The following is a 16,288-nucleotide window of genomic DNA, read 5'->3' as shown; positions in this document are numbered from 1 at the left end:
TCATTCTAGGACTCTAAACAACATGAGGATGGATCCTTCTTTAAAAAGTAAAACTACAGAAGTGATAAAAGCAAATGCTAGTTCCTCAGAATGCTACCTACCCACTCAGACAAGACAGACATTGGAATATAGCTGGGCACATCTGTCTCTAAATCCCCCAGAATTTAACGTTCAACTCTAGTTATTTATAAACAGGGCCATGATGGCAAGACAATGAGTACTGCATTCTACTGATTGTTTTCCACTAAATGTACCTAGAAAATATCCCCACGTCAACCCACATAGACCTCGTTCTCTTTAACAGCTTCCCAAAACTCCACTGAACAGAAGGACCAGTACGCTATTAATGAACACCTGGGTGGCTCCAACTTTTCATTCTCACAAGTACTGCTGCCCCGCATGAAGCCCAAGTCAGTGAAAGGAGGACGCTGACTCATGAGTGTCCCAAGAAACACTCATTTGTGACCCCCAATCGTTTCTGAAGGATACTAAGAGCCCTTGGGGCCCTCCTGCCTTTACCAGCTGTCAGTTCAGCCTGCTAAGGTCTCAGCACACCATGCAACTGACTGCACTCTAATGCAAGGATATTGACTTTCTGACTACTTTCTACACCCACCTGGGAAAGGAAAGTCAGTCCAGACAGCCTGTTTCTGAACACCTCTGGTTCTCTTTCTTTCCTTAGGCCACCCTTCATTCTTTCCTTTGTTTATGTGCTGGAAATTGATCCACTCTCCCTTTATGGAAAAGACCCCACTGAATCTAATTCTTGCTCCTTCGAGTGTGGCCCACAGAACAGCAAACTCAGCCCATTCTGATATCCATGCAGACGTCCAGGCCCCACCCACATGGATCCGATCACTATTCGCATTCTGAGAGCAGTCCCCAGATCCACCTGTACCCTGAAGAACAGATGAGGTGCAGACTTCAACAGCACACTGACTTAAACCTGAGGAAGCAGAAAAGAGAGGGCCATCTGGACAGGGCGGAAAGTCTGTTACACTTGCACACCAGGCTCTTCCACATGGAGGAGAGAAGGTAGTAACTAAATGGCCAGCACCCAACTTTCTGCTCATCCAAGGCACTACAGCAGGCTGCTAGAGGGCAGCAGGACAAAAACCACCTCTGTAACTCCAAAGGCCAGATGTAAGGGATTCTGAGCAGAAATTGCAAGGGAAAAGACTTCAGCTCTCTATAAGAAAGATAATCTCTGCACACAGTGTCCAAAGCAGAAATGATGGCCCACTCTATAGCAACCTCTGAGAGTGAGCATCATTAAGCACAGAGACGACAGAGATAGCAAAGTGCAAAGCAGGATTTGGAGGTGAGAAGGCCCATAGCTGGGCGAGCTGCATCCTCTTTGGGCCACAGCTTTCTCCAGCCAAATCCCCAGAATCAGAAGCTGGGACAGATACCTGTCTTGGAAGGTTTGCTGCTGGACCCTGTGAAAAAGTTATCGTCATCATCATCATCATCATCGAAGAGACCACTAGCAGGGGGGACATAAGAGCTCTTCCCCGTAGTAGGCTGCTCAGGCTTCTGGGGTTCCTTCAGCATCGGAGAGGTCGGGGCCCCAAACACATCTGTGTCCCCTGAGGGCAGAGAATAGGAAAGCCACAGCTGTGGGACAGTGTGGGTGAGCTTCCCGGCTTCAGAACAAACAGCACCTCCCACCGAGAACTACACACTAGTTTTAGCTCATCCACAAAACACATCAGGTCCAAACTAGCTACTGCTAGTGAAGGACTCACAATGCAGGATCACATGGTCACTCAAACACAAAGAAGCCCAACCACCCATTTCTTTCTCTTTAACAATTATTTTGCGGTGATGGGGAGGAAGCCAGTGCCCATGTATATACAACGCAAGCGCTCCATGCCTCAGCTGCAGCCTAGCCACAAGGCCATGAGTTTTCAGTTACTGATGAGTTGGCATCAGTAATTGAGCGCCTCTGTAAGCTGCTCTGCACCATTTGAAGGGGCCTCCTCTTCAGCCAGTCCTCAGGATGACAGAACCATCATGAAACTGATCCCCTATGGTTTTTTTTTGTACTGGGGATCGAACTCAGGTCCTCGTGCTTGCGATGCAGGCAGCGGAACCACTGAGCTAAATCCCTGGCCATGAACCCCTACGGTTTTTAAAGAACAAACCCATTACCCAAAAATACAGAAACAGCTCCTGCTGGGATTTTCTTTCCAGGTTTAGAGGAGGAGGAGGAAGACTCTAGGGTGAGGAAGAAGAGACAATCAGTTCACAAAGACATCAACTTTCCACATAAAGATCCTTTTCCTAAAGTATGTGCAACACAACACTTCCCAGGAGGGGACCTTTCAGAATTGATAATAAATACCCTGAGATTTTCCTTCTAGCAATTTAAAAGATTAACACATCTAAACTATGACTGCAGGAAAGTCAGGAGCCCTGATGGTGGTCAAATGCAATGGGGTGTCTGAGGGAGTCATGCCTGGGAACCAAGTCCCACAAAATAGCTGTGTCTGGCCCAGCTCAATGTGTCACTGACACAAAACAGGAGAGCAGGAACAGGAAGATAACATGCCCACAACCCAACACCTGGATATGCAATGTGGAGAATCACCTCAAACCTGGTATGATAAAAAGTTCAGGTTAAAAAAAAAAAACAGCACCTTTCTACTTTTAAAAACCTCCACAGGTGATTCTGAAGCACACCAAACTAGAGAATTATTGATCGCTGATTTAGGTGCAGAATGTTAGGAATGATTTTGAGTTATACTTTATTAAAAATATTCTCCATATTGCTATACTGACGTTTTATGAACCCTTGAAGGAGTTTACAGATGGTACTGTTTTAACCAGGAGCCAAATCAGTGAAGTGCTGTGTATCTGGAAAATCCCCCACAGATCCAGGTGTTGAAGGCTCTATATCCAGCCTGTGTCACTACCAGTAGTAAGGTGCTGGACTTTTTAGGACAGTGGTGGTGAATCTTTTAGAGCTTTCAATGAAAACAAACAGCTGGCTGCAGCATATGGACCATAGAATCCCCACCAATGCTTTAGGAGGAAGTCAGGCCACTGTGGGTGCTCTTGAGGGGACACTGGGATCTGACCTTTCCCCTCTTTCTCTTGCTTCCTGGCTGGCAAGAGGGGAGCAGCCTCACCCCACCCCCTCCACAGTGGGCTGTGCAGCCCAGGACCAAGGCAATGGTGTCAAGTGTCCATTGCTGACAGTCTCTGAAATTATGAGCCTAAACAACCCGTTGTCCTTTTAGCTATCTCAGGTGCTCTGACACAGGATCAAGGGGATGGGAAAGTTAAAAAAGGAAGATAAAACTGTCTGCAACTGCTCCACAGCAAACAGCACAGTCTTTAGCTTGGGAACCACTTGGGGCTTCCACCTCCTAATAGGAAGGGAATGGAGTTCTGACTCTCACACAAAAGGGAGCTTACCGTCATTCACGGGGGCTGGGGTGTGCCAGTCCTGGGGGGCCTCCCTGAAGAGGTCACTCTGGGTGAAAGAGATACAGAGAAATGAACATGTGAGAGGAAATGCATCCACAATGCAGGGTCTCAAGGATCCAATAAATCTCAAAGCTTCATATTCACTGTTCACCAGAAAATCAGCTGCAAAGAGAAGACCATGGAGACAAACTCTTAACTAACTTGGGGCTGTCCAGGAGTTAAATACAAGGACAGAAGACGACAGTAAGGTAAGAAATAATCACCGAAGTAAGTGACTACTCACTGATAACACATCCACGTCACCCTAACAAATGAGCCCAGGAGACACCGTATCCTCTGTGGGTGAGTCTGACACCCCCCAGATCTGATGTTGAAATGACAGAGCTTACTCTTCCACTAAAAGAAAAGGCAGATATCCCATGAACTCAACCATATCCGGCAGTGGTGCACACTCACTCACCTCCTCATCCTTGTCGCTGTCAAAGAGGCCCTGCCCACCTCTGAACAGGCCACCCCCGGAACCGAAAGGTGAGAAGTCTTCATCAGTCAGCTCGGGTGGGGCAAATAAGTTATCTTCTTCATCTGGTGAGCAGAAAGCAACATTGTGCAGGGTCAGCCAGGGTGGGTTTGGTGCCCACAGTCCTGGCGTAGGCCTCTATGGCACTCACAGCAGGGTATGAGAGGTACCTGGCCTCGGCTAACAAGGAAGGGCTGAGGGCAGCAGAGGATTCCTAACAGTAACCCACTCAAAGCCCACTGGGGTACCCTAAAGGTTCCCTGGGCTTACTTTCAAGTCAGTAAATGTCTAGAGCAGAAAGAATGAAGTTTCTGTTACTGTGCTGTTTTTGGAGACAGGGTCTTAGGTAGAGCAGGCTGGTCTTGAACTCACCATACGGTCCTAGCTGGTCTCAAAACTTGTGCCTTGCCTGCCTCAGCCTCCCCAGGGCATTCGTTAGGCAAGCCTGTAGACTTTTTTTTTTGGTACCGGGGATTGAACTCAGGTCCTTGTGCTTGCAAGGCAGGCCACCTAACTCCTGCGCTAAATCCCCGGCCTACTGTAGACATTTTGTGGTGAGCTCAACTGCCAAATTCAAGAATTACCTCCCTGGAGACCCGAAGGAGGATACACGTAAAGAAATTTGCAGGTCTGGGCTGGGGATTTAGCTCAGTGGTTCTGCTGCCTGCCTCACAAGCACAAGGACCTGAACTTGATCCCTGGAACCAAAAAAAAGAAAGAAAGAAATTTGCAGGTCACAGCAAAAGGGCACATGATGAACACTGTCACTGGATGTTAAAGGGTCCAATAGTGCTGTTACTGAAAATTCTAGCTTGTTTCCTCACCAGCTATACAGTCTAATCATTCAGATCTTCACTAGTGTTTTTATTCCACATTTTCTCCCCATCCTGGTACCCAAAGAATGCTTTTAGATCCTCTGGCAAAGGGAACTGAGATAAAGCCCACTTGTCAGCATTTAAAATTATACTTTCCAAATCCAGTGCGGGACATTTCTGAGTCAAAAGCTCCTAAAATAGGACTGAATCAGGGAGAAGGCCTACCTTCAGAAGGTGCCCTTCTTTCCTTCTTCTCTTTCAGTGTCTTCCGAGGTTTGGGATCTCCTGAGGACAAGGCTGGGATAGTTCACAGATTATCTAATACTCAGCCCTACTATGTGTGTCTCTACGTGTGTCTGTTGTCCTCATGACTCTTAAGTAGGATGCTGGACTTTGCATCTCACTTCACCAGGGTAAGTAGCTCGGCCCAGGTGCAGAGGAGGCACTCAAGTATCCCCTGGAGGACAGAAGGCCACTGCCCACATGGCTGGCTCAAGAGCATACAGCACTGAACCTGCACAAAGATTTACTTTGACATCTTCCTAAACTCTCAAATAAACACAACAAGATGTACAGTGCATTATAATTATTAAAAATACAGGAATAAATATAAAGTCACAGACCCTTAACTGGGTGCCCATAGTTCCCTGGGGTGTCTGTGAGGCCCTTGGAATTGTGTGGAAAATGTTACACAGATACACGTGTGCATTTCTCCTGGCTTCGGAGTGCTTGTGCCTCTGTGCCTTAGGAATGAGAAGCAGAACCCCAACCCAGTGGGGCCAGCAGAGGCTCCTGCACTGCACAGATGACTTGCTAACTCGTCTCAGCTCACCTGCCTGTTCCTCTCCCACACGGCTTCCATCCCATTTGATCCGAGCTGCCAACTCATCGGCAAATGACATGGGCCTTTTCTGTGGGCAGGAGAGACCAAAAGAAGCACTCTTTTTAATAGACAGATAAGTGCATTTTACTTTTGGACACCTAACAAACCCCCACTTGCTCAGCAGCAAAGAAACTGAGCTTAGGAGAAAACAGGGTTTGATGAAATGAAGTTGAACATATGCACCATATAGAGACTGCCTGAGAGACAAGACTCATAAAACGTGCCTTCAAAACGCTATTTCCTTGCCAACACGGTATGCCCCCAAGATGTGGTTCAGAGCTCCAAATCTCAGTTGCTCATGGATTTTTCCTTTAAACTTAATAATTGTAATTTTGTGGAAACCCCAAATATCCTCTGTAATTGTTTTTCAGGCGGGAATTTTCTAAGTGGGCAATCCAAGAGTGTTACTGGCTCTCCTTGCTGCTGACTGGTTGCTGCCTTTGGGCAGAGGCACCAGAATTCCCACATCTTAAGAAGTTGATGTACCTGAGCAGCTATCTCCAGTGTTCTCAGTTTTGTTCTTCTTTCTTGTTTTGGTACTGGGGATCGAACTCAGGTCCTTGCACTTGCAAGGCAGGCGGTGGAACCACTGAGCTAAATCCCCAGCCCCAGTTTTGTTCTTCTTAAAGGCCTAAGATGCTGCCAAAACACCCTGTATCTTCTAAGGCTTTATTAATAACATTATTTTATTAAATTAAACTATGCAACTGTAGGAGACAAAGTGTATTTAGGGTTTAAACTATAAAAATAGGCACTTATAGGCATTTTTAGGACCGTTATCTGAAATTCTTGGCTTTTCACAGTTTGTCAGTAATCTAGGAACATAACCCCTGAGAATTTTGGTGGTCCATAGTACTGCACTTGAATGAATCTTGGTAAAGATGACTAGGTAAGAAAATCTCAGTGAGGAAACTAGAACAGATGCTGGGGTGTGGGGAGAGAGGAGCACAGTTCCTAAAACTCGAGAACTGAGTATATTCTGAAACAACCTGACCTATAAATTCCTAATACTACAAGAAGAAAGTGGCACTTACAAGACAATTGTGGGTGTTCACCATTGTTCAGGAGTGTAAGTGAACTTACAAATACTATGCAAAACAAGTTAGCTATACAGTTGAGTAACAATACAGGGAATGAGCTGCAGGTACCATTTCTAGAACCTCGTTGAGAGACAGCAACTATGCTTTCTTACTGGCTTAGTATTTTCTTCAATGTCCTCAATATCTTCCTCCTTGTCAGAGTCAGCAAAGAGGTCGCCATCATCATCCTCTTCTTCATCGCTCATCTGTGTGGTGTGCTGAGAGTACACAACACCAGGTTAGTTATAAGATGCAAGGCAGCAAGCTGGAAAGACAATGATGGTTAGTTTTTAGGCTCCTCCTTCAAAAAAGGAACAGCTTTTAAAAATAATGATGGAAATAAGGGAGGAGGCGTTGAAGCAGTGCATGTGCTGATAATGCACAGGGCTGACTTATCAGAACCCAAAGAAGCCCTTTTACTCCTTAGTAAGAACAGTGAGAATACGAAAGAAAAAGACTGAAATACACAAAATGTTCCTCAGTACAGAACATAAGTAAATACAGTCTGACGTTAATACGAACATGGAATAATAGTTACAAGGAGTAAGCTGCAACGTGGGAGAGCCATCCGAGGCAGATCAGGAAAAGCACAGAGTGATGAATCCAGCATGACACCTGCCTACCCCCACACCGTGGTCTCTGTGGACAAGAATGCATTTACCCAGGCAAGGAAAAGATTAAAGCACCAGTCAGCTTGGAGACCATGACAACGAGGACTTGCAGGGTCAAGCTCAGCCATAATAATTTGTTAAGTATCAATCTCTCCTAAGGTAGCACTAGTGCAGCCAATCTGTGTAATAAGCATATACTGTTTAAACCAGTATGCTGTGTCAGGGCTAGGCTGGAAGTACTCTGCTATTTAATTCAGTCCTTACGACTCTGAGGTTAGTTGTGGCTCACAAACCAGTCTATTTTAACAATAAAAACAAATGGATAAGCCGATGATTTAAATCACTATACTGTACTGTTTGAACAAACTATTTATAGATCCTACTAGTAATTTCTATAGAAATAACTATCTTCCCAAGGAAGATTATAGAGACCAGCCACATTTTATGTCTACAACCAAGCAGAAGTACCCAGCACTTGGGAGGCTAAGGCAAGAGAATTGCTGTGAGTTCGAGACCAGCCTGGGCTACATAGTGAGTTCCATGTCAGTCTCAACTACATAGTGAGACCCTGTCTCAAAAAAGCAAAAAAACAAACAAAAAAAGAAGTACCATGAAAAAGTATAAAACCCTTCACCTGGTAAGTGAAAATTTTTGTGAAAAAAAATGCTTTCTGATTAGGAGATTGAAATGCAATTCGAGATTATATTAATACACTATGGTACATGTATTCTAGAACACAAATTTAGCTAAAACCATCACCCTGATATTGGTTGGACTGTAGGAAAATCCATCTTCATGATCTGTAATTAAGACTGTCCACCAGACAGTAATGCCAAGATCCATTAACATGTTCCGGCCGGCTTGAACCTTGGGTGGTATATGCTCGACTGTTTCATCAGGTAGCTTGTACTACGGGTGGCACAAATGGATCTAACCACTTTTATCAGTCTCTTACTAATAAAATTAATAAAAGTTGAACTGTGGGGTAGTTATGTATGTACAACCAGTGGTTCAAGCTGCCTGGCAGTGAGGCACAGGAGTTATGGCCTCACTGTGAAAATGTTAACGTACCTCTACATTGTCATGCTTCAGAAAGTTCACAGAAGCAAAGGATTCCTGTGTATACCTAAAATCCTAGAAATAAGTTATTTCCCTTAATTTAGAGACTACCACACTGTCTTAGATCAGTATATTTAAAAATATAGACAGGGTTGGGGATGAAGCTTAGTGGTAGAGCACTTGCTTAGCCCTGGGTTCCATCCCTGGCACTGGAAAGACAAACACACAGACACAACATTTACATACAAAATCAGAAAAGGTGTTTAAAATGTCAAAAGAAACATTTACATTAAGATAGAAGAACAGAAACAAAATACACCTTTTATGGACTTACAAAAATTAAGAACATTGAGCTAAGATAAGTTTTCTCTCTACTGTCTCAATTGCTTTATCCTCCTTGGCAGAACTGGGGATGGAACCCAGAGCCCCACACATGCCAGGTAAGTGCTCTACCACTGAGCTATACCTTCAGCCCTACACTTTTCAAACTGTGAAACAGGAGAGAAGGATTCAGTTTGGGTTAATAGTTCGGTTTGGGTAACTGGGTATTCTTTCACAGCTCTGTTCCCTACCCCCTTTTTAAAGAAAAAAATTATAAAATATAAAGTAAAATTGGAAAAAAAGTGTATGAATAGGGTAGTCTTAAATATATGACATCTGTAAGGGAAACTTAGTTATAAATATGAAGAAAACCCTCCCTTGCCATAAATCATTCTAAAGTAGTTTTAGTAGGTATTTAAAATTTAAAAAATAAAATCACTTCAAGACATGGGCCTCACCTGGTTTTGATTGTTGTCACTCTGATTGGCAAAATCATCATCTGACTCCTAAGGGGGGAAGATGGCTCGGTTAGCACAGGCTTTACTCAAGCAAAGATGACTTTGGTCTAAGATTCTAGGCAAGCTGATACTAAGTAATGTGGCAGAAGAGCTCCAACACTCAGTCTGTGGCATTGGGCATGGGTCACTGCAAGGACAGAGGTGCAATAGCAGAAGTTTTCTCTCTACTGTCTCAATTGCTTTATCCTCCTTGGCAGAACTGGGGATGGAACCCAGAGCCCCACACATGCCAGGTAAGTGCTCTACCACTGAGCTATACCTTCAGCCCTACACTTTTCAAACTGTGAAACAGGAGAGAAGGATTCAGTTTGGGTTAATAGTTCGGTTTGGGTAACTGGGTATTCTTTCACAGCTCTGTTCCCTACCCCCTTTTTAAAGAAAAAAATTATAAAATATAAAGTAAAATTGGAAAAAAAGTGTATGAATAGGGTAGTCTTAAATATATGACATCTGTAAGGGAAACTTAGTTATAAATATGAAGAAAACCCTCCCTTGCCATAAATCATTCTAAAGTAGTTTTAGTAGGTATTTAAAATTTAAAAAATAAAATCACTTCAAGACATGGGCCTCACCTGGTTTTGATTGTTGTCACTCTGATTGGCAAAATCATCATCTGACTCCTAAGGGGGGAAGATGGCTCGGTTAGCACAGGCTTTACTCAAGCAAAGATGACTTTGGTCTAAGATTCTAGGCAAGCTGATACTAAGTAATGTGGCAGAAGAGCTCCAACACTCAGTCTGTGGCATTGGGCATGGGTCACTGCAAGGACAGAGGTGCAGACAAGATGGATGGGGCGTGAAGGCTGTCACAGCTGGCATCTGTGGTCCAACCATTTCTTCATGACACTTGCACTTCTGATTCTGACTTCTGAATTCAAACAGCTACATATTCAGTTAGGTCAGTTGTATTATTTCATGTTCTGGACTCTACTCTCTACTTCCTCTATGTAGGCTGTTTCATCGGACCTAAGGGGACACTAGTATTTATGCCCAGTGATTTGGTGAAGAGTAACACTGATGGCTAAAAACAGCAGGGAGTGAGTGACTGGGTTCAGCAGTTACCAAAGGAAAGCTCATTTTTTTCTGCTAAGATTTCTGCTTAGGGGCTATAGGAAGGCAGGCAGAAGAGGGGATGCAGAAAGCAGGACAGATGAGGAAAGGGTCAAACACACAAATCTATCTCCTTTCAGAACTCTTATACTCAAGGGCCACCCCTCATGGAGTCTCTGCCCCTCACGATGCCCCCTCTAAGGGCCGGATAATGTTCTGTGGACACCAATGTGCTCAAAGTGGCAGCGATGCTTAATGTACCTTCTGGTCTAGAAGCTTTATCATAAAAATATTTTAGATGCAGGTATTTTTTCCCCTGGAACCATTTGGAGATAGAATATACTCAAAAGTTATGACCACAGGCAGAGATCTAAGCTGCCCTGAAATATACTAGGAAGAGGAGGGATTCGGTGGCAAGATGAATAGAAGCTAACCCTAAAGGACAATGGATCAGTTTTCTTTGTTTCTGTACAAAAGACAAAGAGGAAATCTAACCCCAAGGAAAAGCTTCAGATTGTGGCTTCCACTATTGTTAAAAGTTTTATGAAATCGGACAGGTTAACTCACAAATACAGACTTTGTCTGCTGAACACCTCAGCTTCCCACTCATCATGACTTGGTCAGACTACAGTACTTACCTCCTCCTCCTTCTCCTCTTCACTGTCCACAATGCTGCCTCGATCACTGCCCATGGAGCCTTCTGTGAGAAGAGGGTAAGGCTGACCACTAATGCCTTAATTCCTTCTAAGGAATATATTCCTTCTTCTAAGAACGATAATATGCAACGGGATCACAGAGGCTCTGATCAAACTGCATATGTCCACTTTTGGGAATTAAAAATATAATTATACCGAGGGACAAGATATTTATACAGTCTGAAAGCACCTCTCAATATCACTAAATAATTATTCTTTACAAAGGAAAAAAAAAACCCTGGCTGTACTCTTCAAAGATGTCAAGGTCATGAAAAGGAAAGAAGGCTGAGAAATTGTGTCACCCTAAAAGATGACAGAGACTGTTGACAACTAAATGCCCTCCCAGGTCCTGGACTGAGTCCTGAACCAGAGGAAGAAGAGACACAAGAAAAGGCCTCATGAGGACAGCTGGCAAAACTCAAGTATGATCACAGACTAGAGAAGAGCATTATGATATTACATCCAGTAAAGTTTCTTGGTTTGGATCATTATACCATGGTTATACTGTATAAGACAGTATCCTTGTTCTTGAAAAATAGAGAGGGAACTATTTAGGCATACTGGGGCATGCTTCATCAAAGAGTTCTCAAAGAACATTATGTGCACCTATTAGAGAAAATGATAAAATGTATGTGGTGAAAGGTTTACTGACAAAGCTCGGTGAAGAGTATATGTGGATTCTCTGGACTGTTTCTGCAATGTTTATGTAAAGTTTGAAAGTACTTTCTAAATGTTAAAAGTAACAAGAGTATTTGCTGAAGACAAGCATCATTATGGTTTTTATTTAGATGTCCCCCCAAAGTCTTGTATGATCACAAGTGGAGCATTGGGAAGCCACTATCCAGTGCATGATATGTGTGCATAGATACTCACCCGTGGATTAGAACACTGGTGAGTTTACAGCTATAAATGTGATGCTGGGAGAAGCTTGAAGGAGGAGGTGGACCACTGAGGCTGTGGCTTAGAAGGGTCTACGTCCCTCACATCCCTCCTCCCTGATTGCTTTCTGCTTTCTAATGCCAAGCCATGAACAGCCCTCCTCTGTCAGGCCATCCTGCATTGAGCCAGCCAACCATGGACTGAAACTTCTACAAACCATGAGCCAAGATAAACCTTTCTTCCACCTTACAGTTGTAGAGTATTTTGTTCTAGTGACCAGAAAGTAAGTAAGACAAGCACCTTCACTAGAGAGCTCTCCGAGTCCTACGTCTTCCTGCTCCATGAAGAGTTTAGAGCCAATGAGGTAGGGCAAGGGGCGGTCAATGTACAGGTCCTGCAAAGAACAAAAGCAAACAGTCATTAATGTTTTGGTTAAAAAAGGAAACCAAGTATCTTCTTTAACAACTGCTTTTCTGACTACCTCAAACAAGCTATGTAATGAAAGTGGACAGTAAGAAACAGTAGGACTGAGAGTAAAACAAATGAACAGAATTCTTAAAATCATCGATTTTAAAAAATTCAAACCCTAGGTAAAGATAGCAAGGTAAAGCAGAATCCTCCCAAGTTCCTTGTTAACAAAACTGGAAATGGCCTGTAAAAGAAATTCACCAGCAGTAAACAAACAAGGAAAAGGGCAGAGCCTTCCAGTAAAGCATTCCAAAGAACCACAGAAAGGAACAGAAAATTTGGGGAAGCTCTGAGAAATCCCACTCTCAGTTCACGCCTCTAAAACATAGTATTAGTGAGGCACCCTGACACCCAAGTGTAGGTATGTCTCTCACTATAGATACCCATCATTTATATATGTACAAAGACATGAAAAATACATTAAAAAATCTTTTAAATAAAATGTAAAAATATTAACGTGTATTTTTATGTATTAAAAATATGTATGTTTGGCTCACCAGTAATGCTTTATCCTGCTTTTTATGTATAGAAATACTTACCACAGGCTCAACAATAGCAGCCCTAAATGTGGAAAAGCACACTAAGGAACCAGCCCCAGTGACAGCAGGTGGGCAACTGCAAGCTGAATGGCAGAGGGGACAGGACAAACCAGGCACCAAGGGAAGGGGTCTGTTCACACTGCGGCAGAGCAGAGAAGCTAGAGCAGTGGCAAACTATACCAAGACAGTGAGAAGAAAACAGCCAGGAAACTGTAGAGTAACACTGCCCTTGCCTGGAGTAGCTCAAAACTGCAGATTTGGAAAAGCGGTGCTGTAATTGATGAAGGCCCGGAAGGGGATGGAGGAGCAGTGTGCCCGGTAGTATATGCTGGAGATCTTTCCATTTCAGGCCTCCACAATCACGTGTGTTAATTAAAGGGGTAGGGTCAAGATAATGCCACTGTCATTCCCCACCATGCCCCATGACTACCTCCTACCACCACTTCAAGAGCAAAGGCTGACCTGTATCTCTCTTAACACCCTGGGGCCCAGGAGAGAACAATCCTGATACCTTATGCAATACATGTCCTCAGGCCTGCTGCAGACTTCTAAACCCACAGTGAAACTGAAAGCCAGTGATAAGGATCCACACCAACTTGGTATAACTGTGGACTTCAAGTTGGTAGAACTAAATGAGTAATTAAAAGAGCTGGGTTTCGTGCTTTAATCCAAAAAAGCACTTGCTGTCATGTGGACTCTCTCAGAAATCAACATAGTGGCCTTTGTGTTGACTACTGAGTGATGTGTTGCCCTTTGTCTCCTTTAACACTTTGACAAAGAATATGCAACACGTACACACCTATGAGGTGAACAGGAAGCCTACACAGGAAAGCTCACAGTGGCCGTTCTTGTACCCGCCAAATGGGAATGACCCAAACACTTTTCAATCCACTGCTCAGAGTCCCAGGTTCCCAACACCCTATACCTCTTCTGAGCCTCTCATTCCAATTCAGACTGGAGGAGTGGAGGTTAGGGAGATGCAGGGCAGAGGGGACAAGGTTTCAATTAGACAAGAGGAGTAAGACCAAGAGTAGACTGTGGTCTTAACAATCACCAGAAAAGTAACCACATGAGGGATCCATAAGTTAGTCAGATGGAGGTATTCTACAATGTATATGGATTTCAAAACATGCTGTACAAGACAAATATACATAAACTTTTTAAAACTTCTGAAGTTTGGAAAAGAACAAACCCTACCCTAATCCAAATCTTGTCTTTGCCCCAATGCCTTAGTTAGAAGCTGAGTCTCTGAGCACGTGACGGTCACTGGTACACACGCCTCCTCCCTCACACCAGGCCTGGCGACTCTGGGCCCCTAGCCTGGCATGTTCTGTGCTCAAGTGCTCCATCAGTGCCTGTGCATGGCCAGTCTTCCAACAGGATCACCACAGGACTGCTAAGTGTCACCTGTACTTCCTAGAGCTGAAGTCCAGCTGTGCCCAATCCTGTGCCCAGGAAGTATGGTACAGCAGGAAGTAACTGAATTGAATGTGCTAACCTTAGGTTCAAGAATCAGTTCCACCCGCTCGTTAACATCATCTTCTTCAGAGTCCGAGTTCCCTGCTTTTATGTCAAGTTGCTCAAAGGCGCTCTCCAGTACTTGTAAACCATAGTTCATGGCCTCTTGGACTTTAGGAATCAGATCTACTTCTTTTTGTTCCCGGGTCTTTTCCTGTAAACAAACCATCACTCATTGTGGATGTCCAACATAATGACAGCACCCCATGGAAACACTGCAATGTTCTCTACGGTGTAGCCTCACACTATAAACAAATTCCAATTAAAAGTACTGACACACTGGATGTGGTGGCAGGTGCCTGTAATCGCAACTACTTGAGACACTGAGGCCGGAGAATTACAAGTTTAAGGCCAACCTGGGCAACTCAGGAAGACCCTCACTCAAACTGCAAAGAGTCAAAGTGTCCTATATCACCAGGCCCTGAATTGTCACAGAGTCAGTAACTGCTCCCTGTACAGTTAGTACTGACTATACTAACACTCCAGAGGTAGTCAGATTCGTACACTAAACCAGATTCATTCACCTTCCTGTCACTTTGATAGGCAGAATAGTCAAAGCAGGCATGAAAGGGAAAGAGAAAATTGGTTTAAAGGACTAACCCACATAACATTCCAAATCAGAAGTTGGCAAACTACATCCAGGAGCCTTTTTTAGTGATGGTCAAGAATGGCTGCTATATTTTTAAAGGGTTGAAAGGAGAAGAAAGAGGAAGGGGTAGAAGGATGAGTGTACGAGAGACAGGTAGGGAAGGAAGCAGGAAGAAGATGAAGAGGAGTAGAAGGAAGAAGAGGCAGGTTTTGCAGCTTATGAAACCTATAATATTTACTATTTGGCCCTTTATAGAAAAAGTCCACTGACTTCTCTCTATTCTTATGCCAGAATTCAGGCATTCAATCTATCTGTTACTCAGTATGCTAACTTTCAGGAAAAAATAAAGCTGTTCAACTGGGCATTGACAGGAAAGTCATCTCATTTCCCTGTGTCTGTCCCTTGCCACCACCCCCACAAGACTTGTAAGTCTCAGTTGTTGCCCTTCTCTAAGTCAAGAATTTACAAAAAGAGGGACTGAACTCAAGTACCTGCTCTGTCTTCTCGGCCTCCACCTTGAGCACCGGCTCCTCCACTTCTTCGTCATACACACGCTAAACAGGCAAGCAAATTGAGGTTCATAGGTCAAAGCAGCATCCGAGGTAAACCGCATGTATGAATTCAATATTCAGTCACAAAAAGGCAAGATGCAGAAGGAAATTGTTAGCCAGCAAACAGCTAAGGCAATGACCAATGGACCAGGGACAAATGGCAAAGGCCAGAATTCAGTATACAACTGAAAAAAGATACAAAAGATGCAAACTTCTAGGAAACATGAAGAAAAGTTCAGTTCCATGGTTTCCCCAAGAGTTGCAACATCAGTTAAGACAGGAGTTTTCACACTTGTGTTTAACCTAATACACATGCTGCTGAGCAAAGGGACAGGTATTCTTCCCCAGGGCTATGGAGGATGTTACCTTCTGCAACTTACTGAGAAGGTCACAAAACCCTAATACCTAGAGCAATGGGAATGGAAAAGTAAAATTTATTTTCTTTCTGTTGTTTAACATGGATGATAAATTTTTGTACCTCATTCACATGAAAGTAGAATGCTAACTCCACTGGAATTAGACAGTGGCCATGGTTATAAAAACTTGTGAATACTCTAAAATCTACCGAACTGCATGTTTTTTAGAAGAGTGAGTCATACAGCATGTGGATTCTAGCTCAATTTAGGAAATTTTAAATCAACACACAATGATTATCATTTACCTAAAAGCTTAAGATCAGAAGTACCTCAAACAGATTTTGGAATATTTATATAGATTTCACCAGTTGATCATTGTTAATCTGAAAATCTGAAATTCAAAATG

At 43.5% G+C, this 16,288-nt stretch overlaps 1 protein-coding gene across 3 annotated transcripts in view; it reads right to left on the bottom strand.

The window, feature by feature from the left end:
- Washc2c (WASH complex subunit 2C) overlaps positions 1-16,288 on the bottom strand; it is a 43,957-nt gene that overhangs the window by 23,818 nt on the left and 3,851 nt on the right. The window contains exons 2-13 of one of the 3 annotated variants that reach the window (XM_033761922.1): positions 15,467-15,529; positions 14,367-14,540; positions 12,162-12,255; positions 10,926-10,987; positions 9,179-9,226; positions 6,843-6,947; positions 5,600-5,678; positions 4,993-5,064; positions 3,896-4,017; positions 3,424-3,481; positions 2,155-2,220; positions 1,413-1,589 (exon numbers count right to left, since the gene is read on the bottom strand). In XM_033761922.1, coding sequence (XP_033617813.1) covers positions 1,413-1,589; positions 2,155-2,220; positions 3,424-3,481; positions 3,896-4,017; positions 4,993-5,064; positions 5,600-5,678; positions 6,843-6,947; positions 9,179-9,226; positions 10,926-10,987; positions 12,162-12,255; positions 14,367-14,540; positions 15,467-15,529 — 1,120 coding nt within the window. Of the gene's footprint in view, positions 1-1,412; positions 1,590-2,154; positions 2,221-3,423; positions 3,482-3,895; positions 4,018-4,992; positions 5,065-5,599; positions 5,679-6,842; positions 6,948-9,178; positions 9,227-9,810; positions 9,859-10,925; positions 10,988-12,161; positions 12,256-14,366; positions 14,541-15,466; positions 15,530-16,288 lie in introns of all 3 variants that reach the window. The other 2 variants (XM_033761925.1, XM_033761928.1) reach the window with 2 other exon arrangements.

The sequence above is a fragment of the Fukomys damarensis genome, unplaced genomic scaffold, assembly GCF_012274545.1.
Source record: "Fukomys damarensis isolate Sample0158 unplaced genomic scaffold, DMR_v1.0_HiC HiC_scaffold_1, whole genome shotgun sequence".
NCBI classification, from domain to species: domain Eukaryota; kingdom Metazoa; phylum Chordata; class Mammalia; order Rodentia; family Bathyergidae; genus Fukomys; species Fukomys damarensis.
This window is presented reverse-complemented; position numbering and strand designations above follow the sequence as displayed.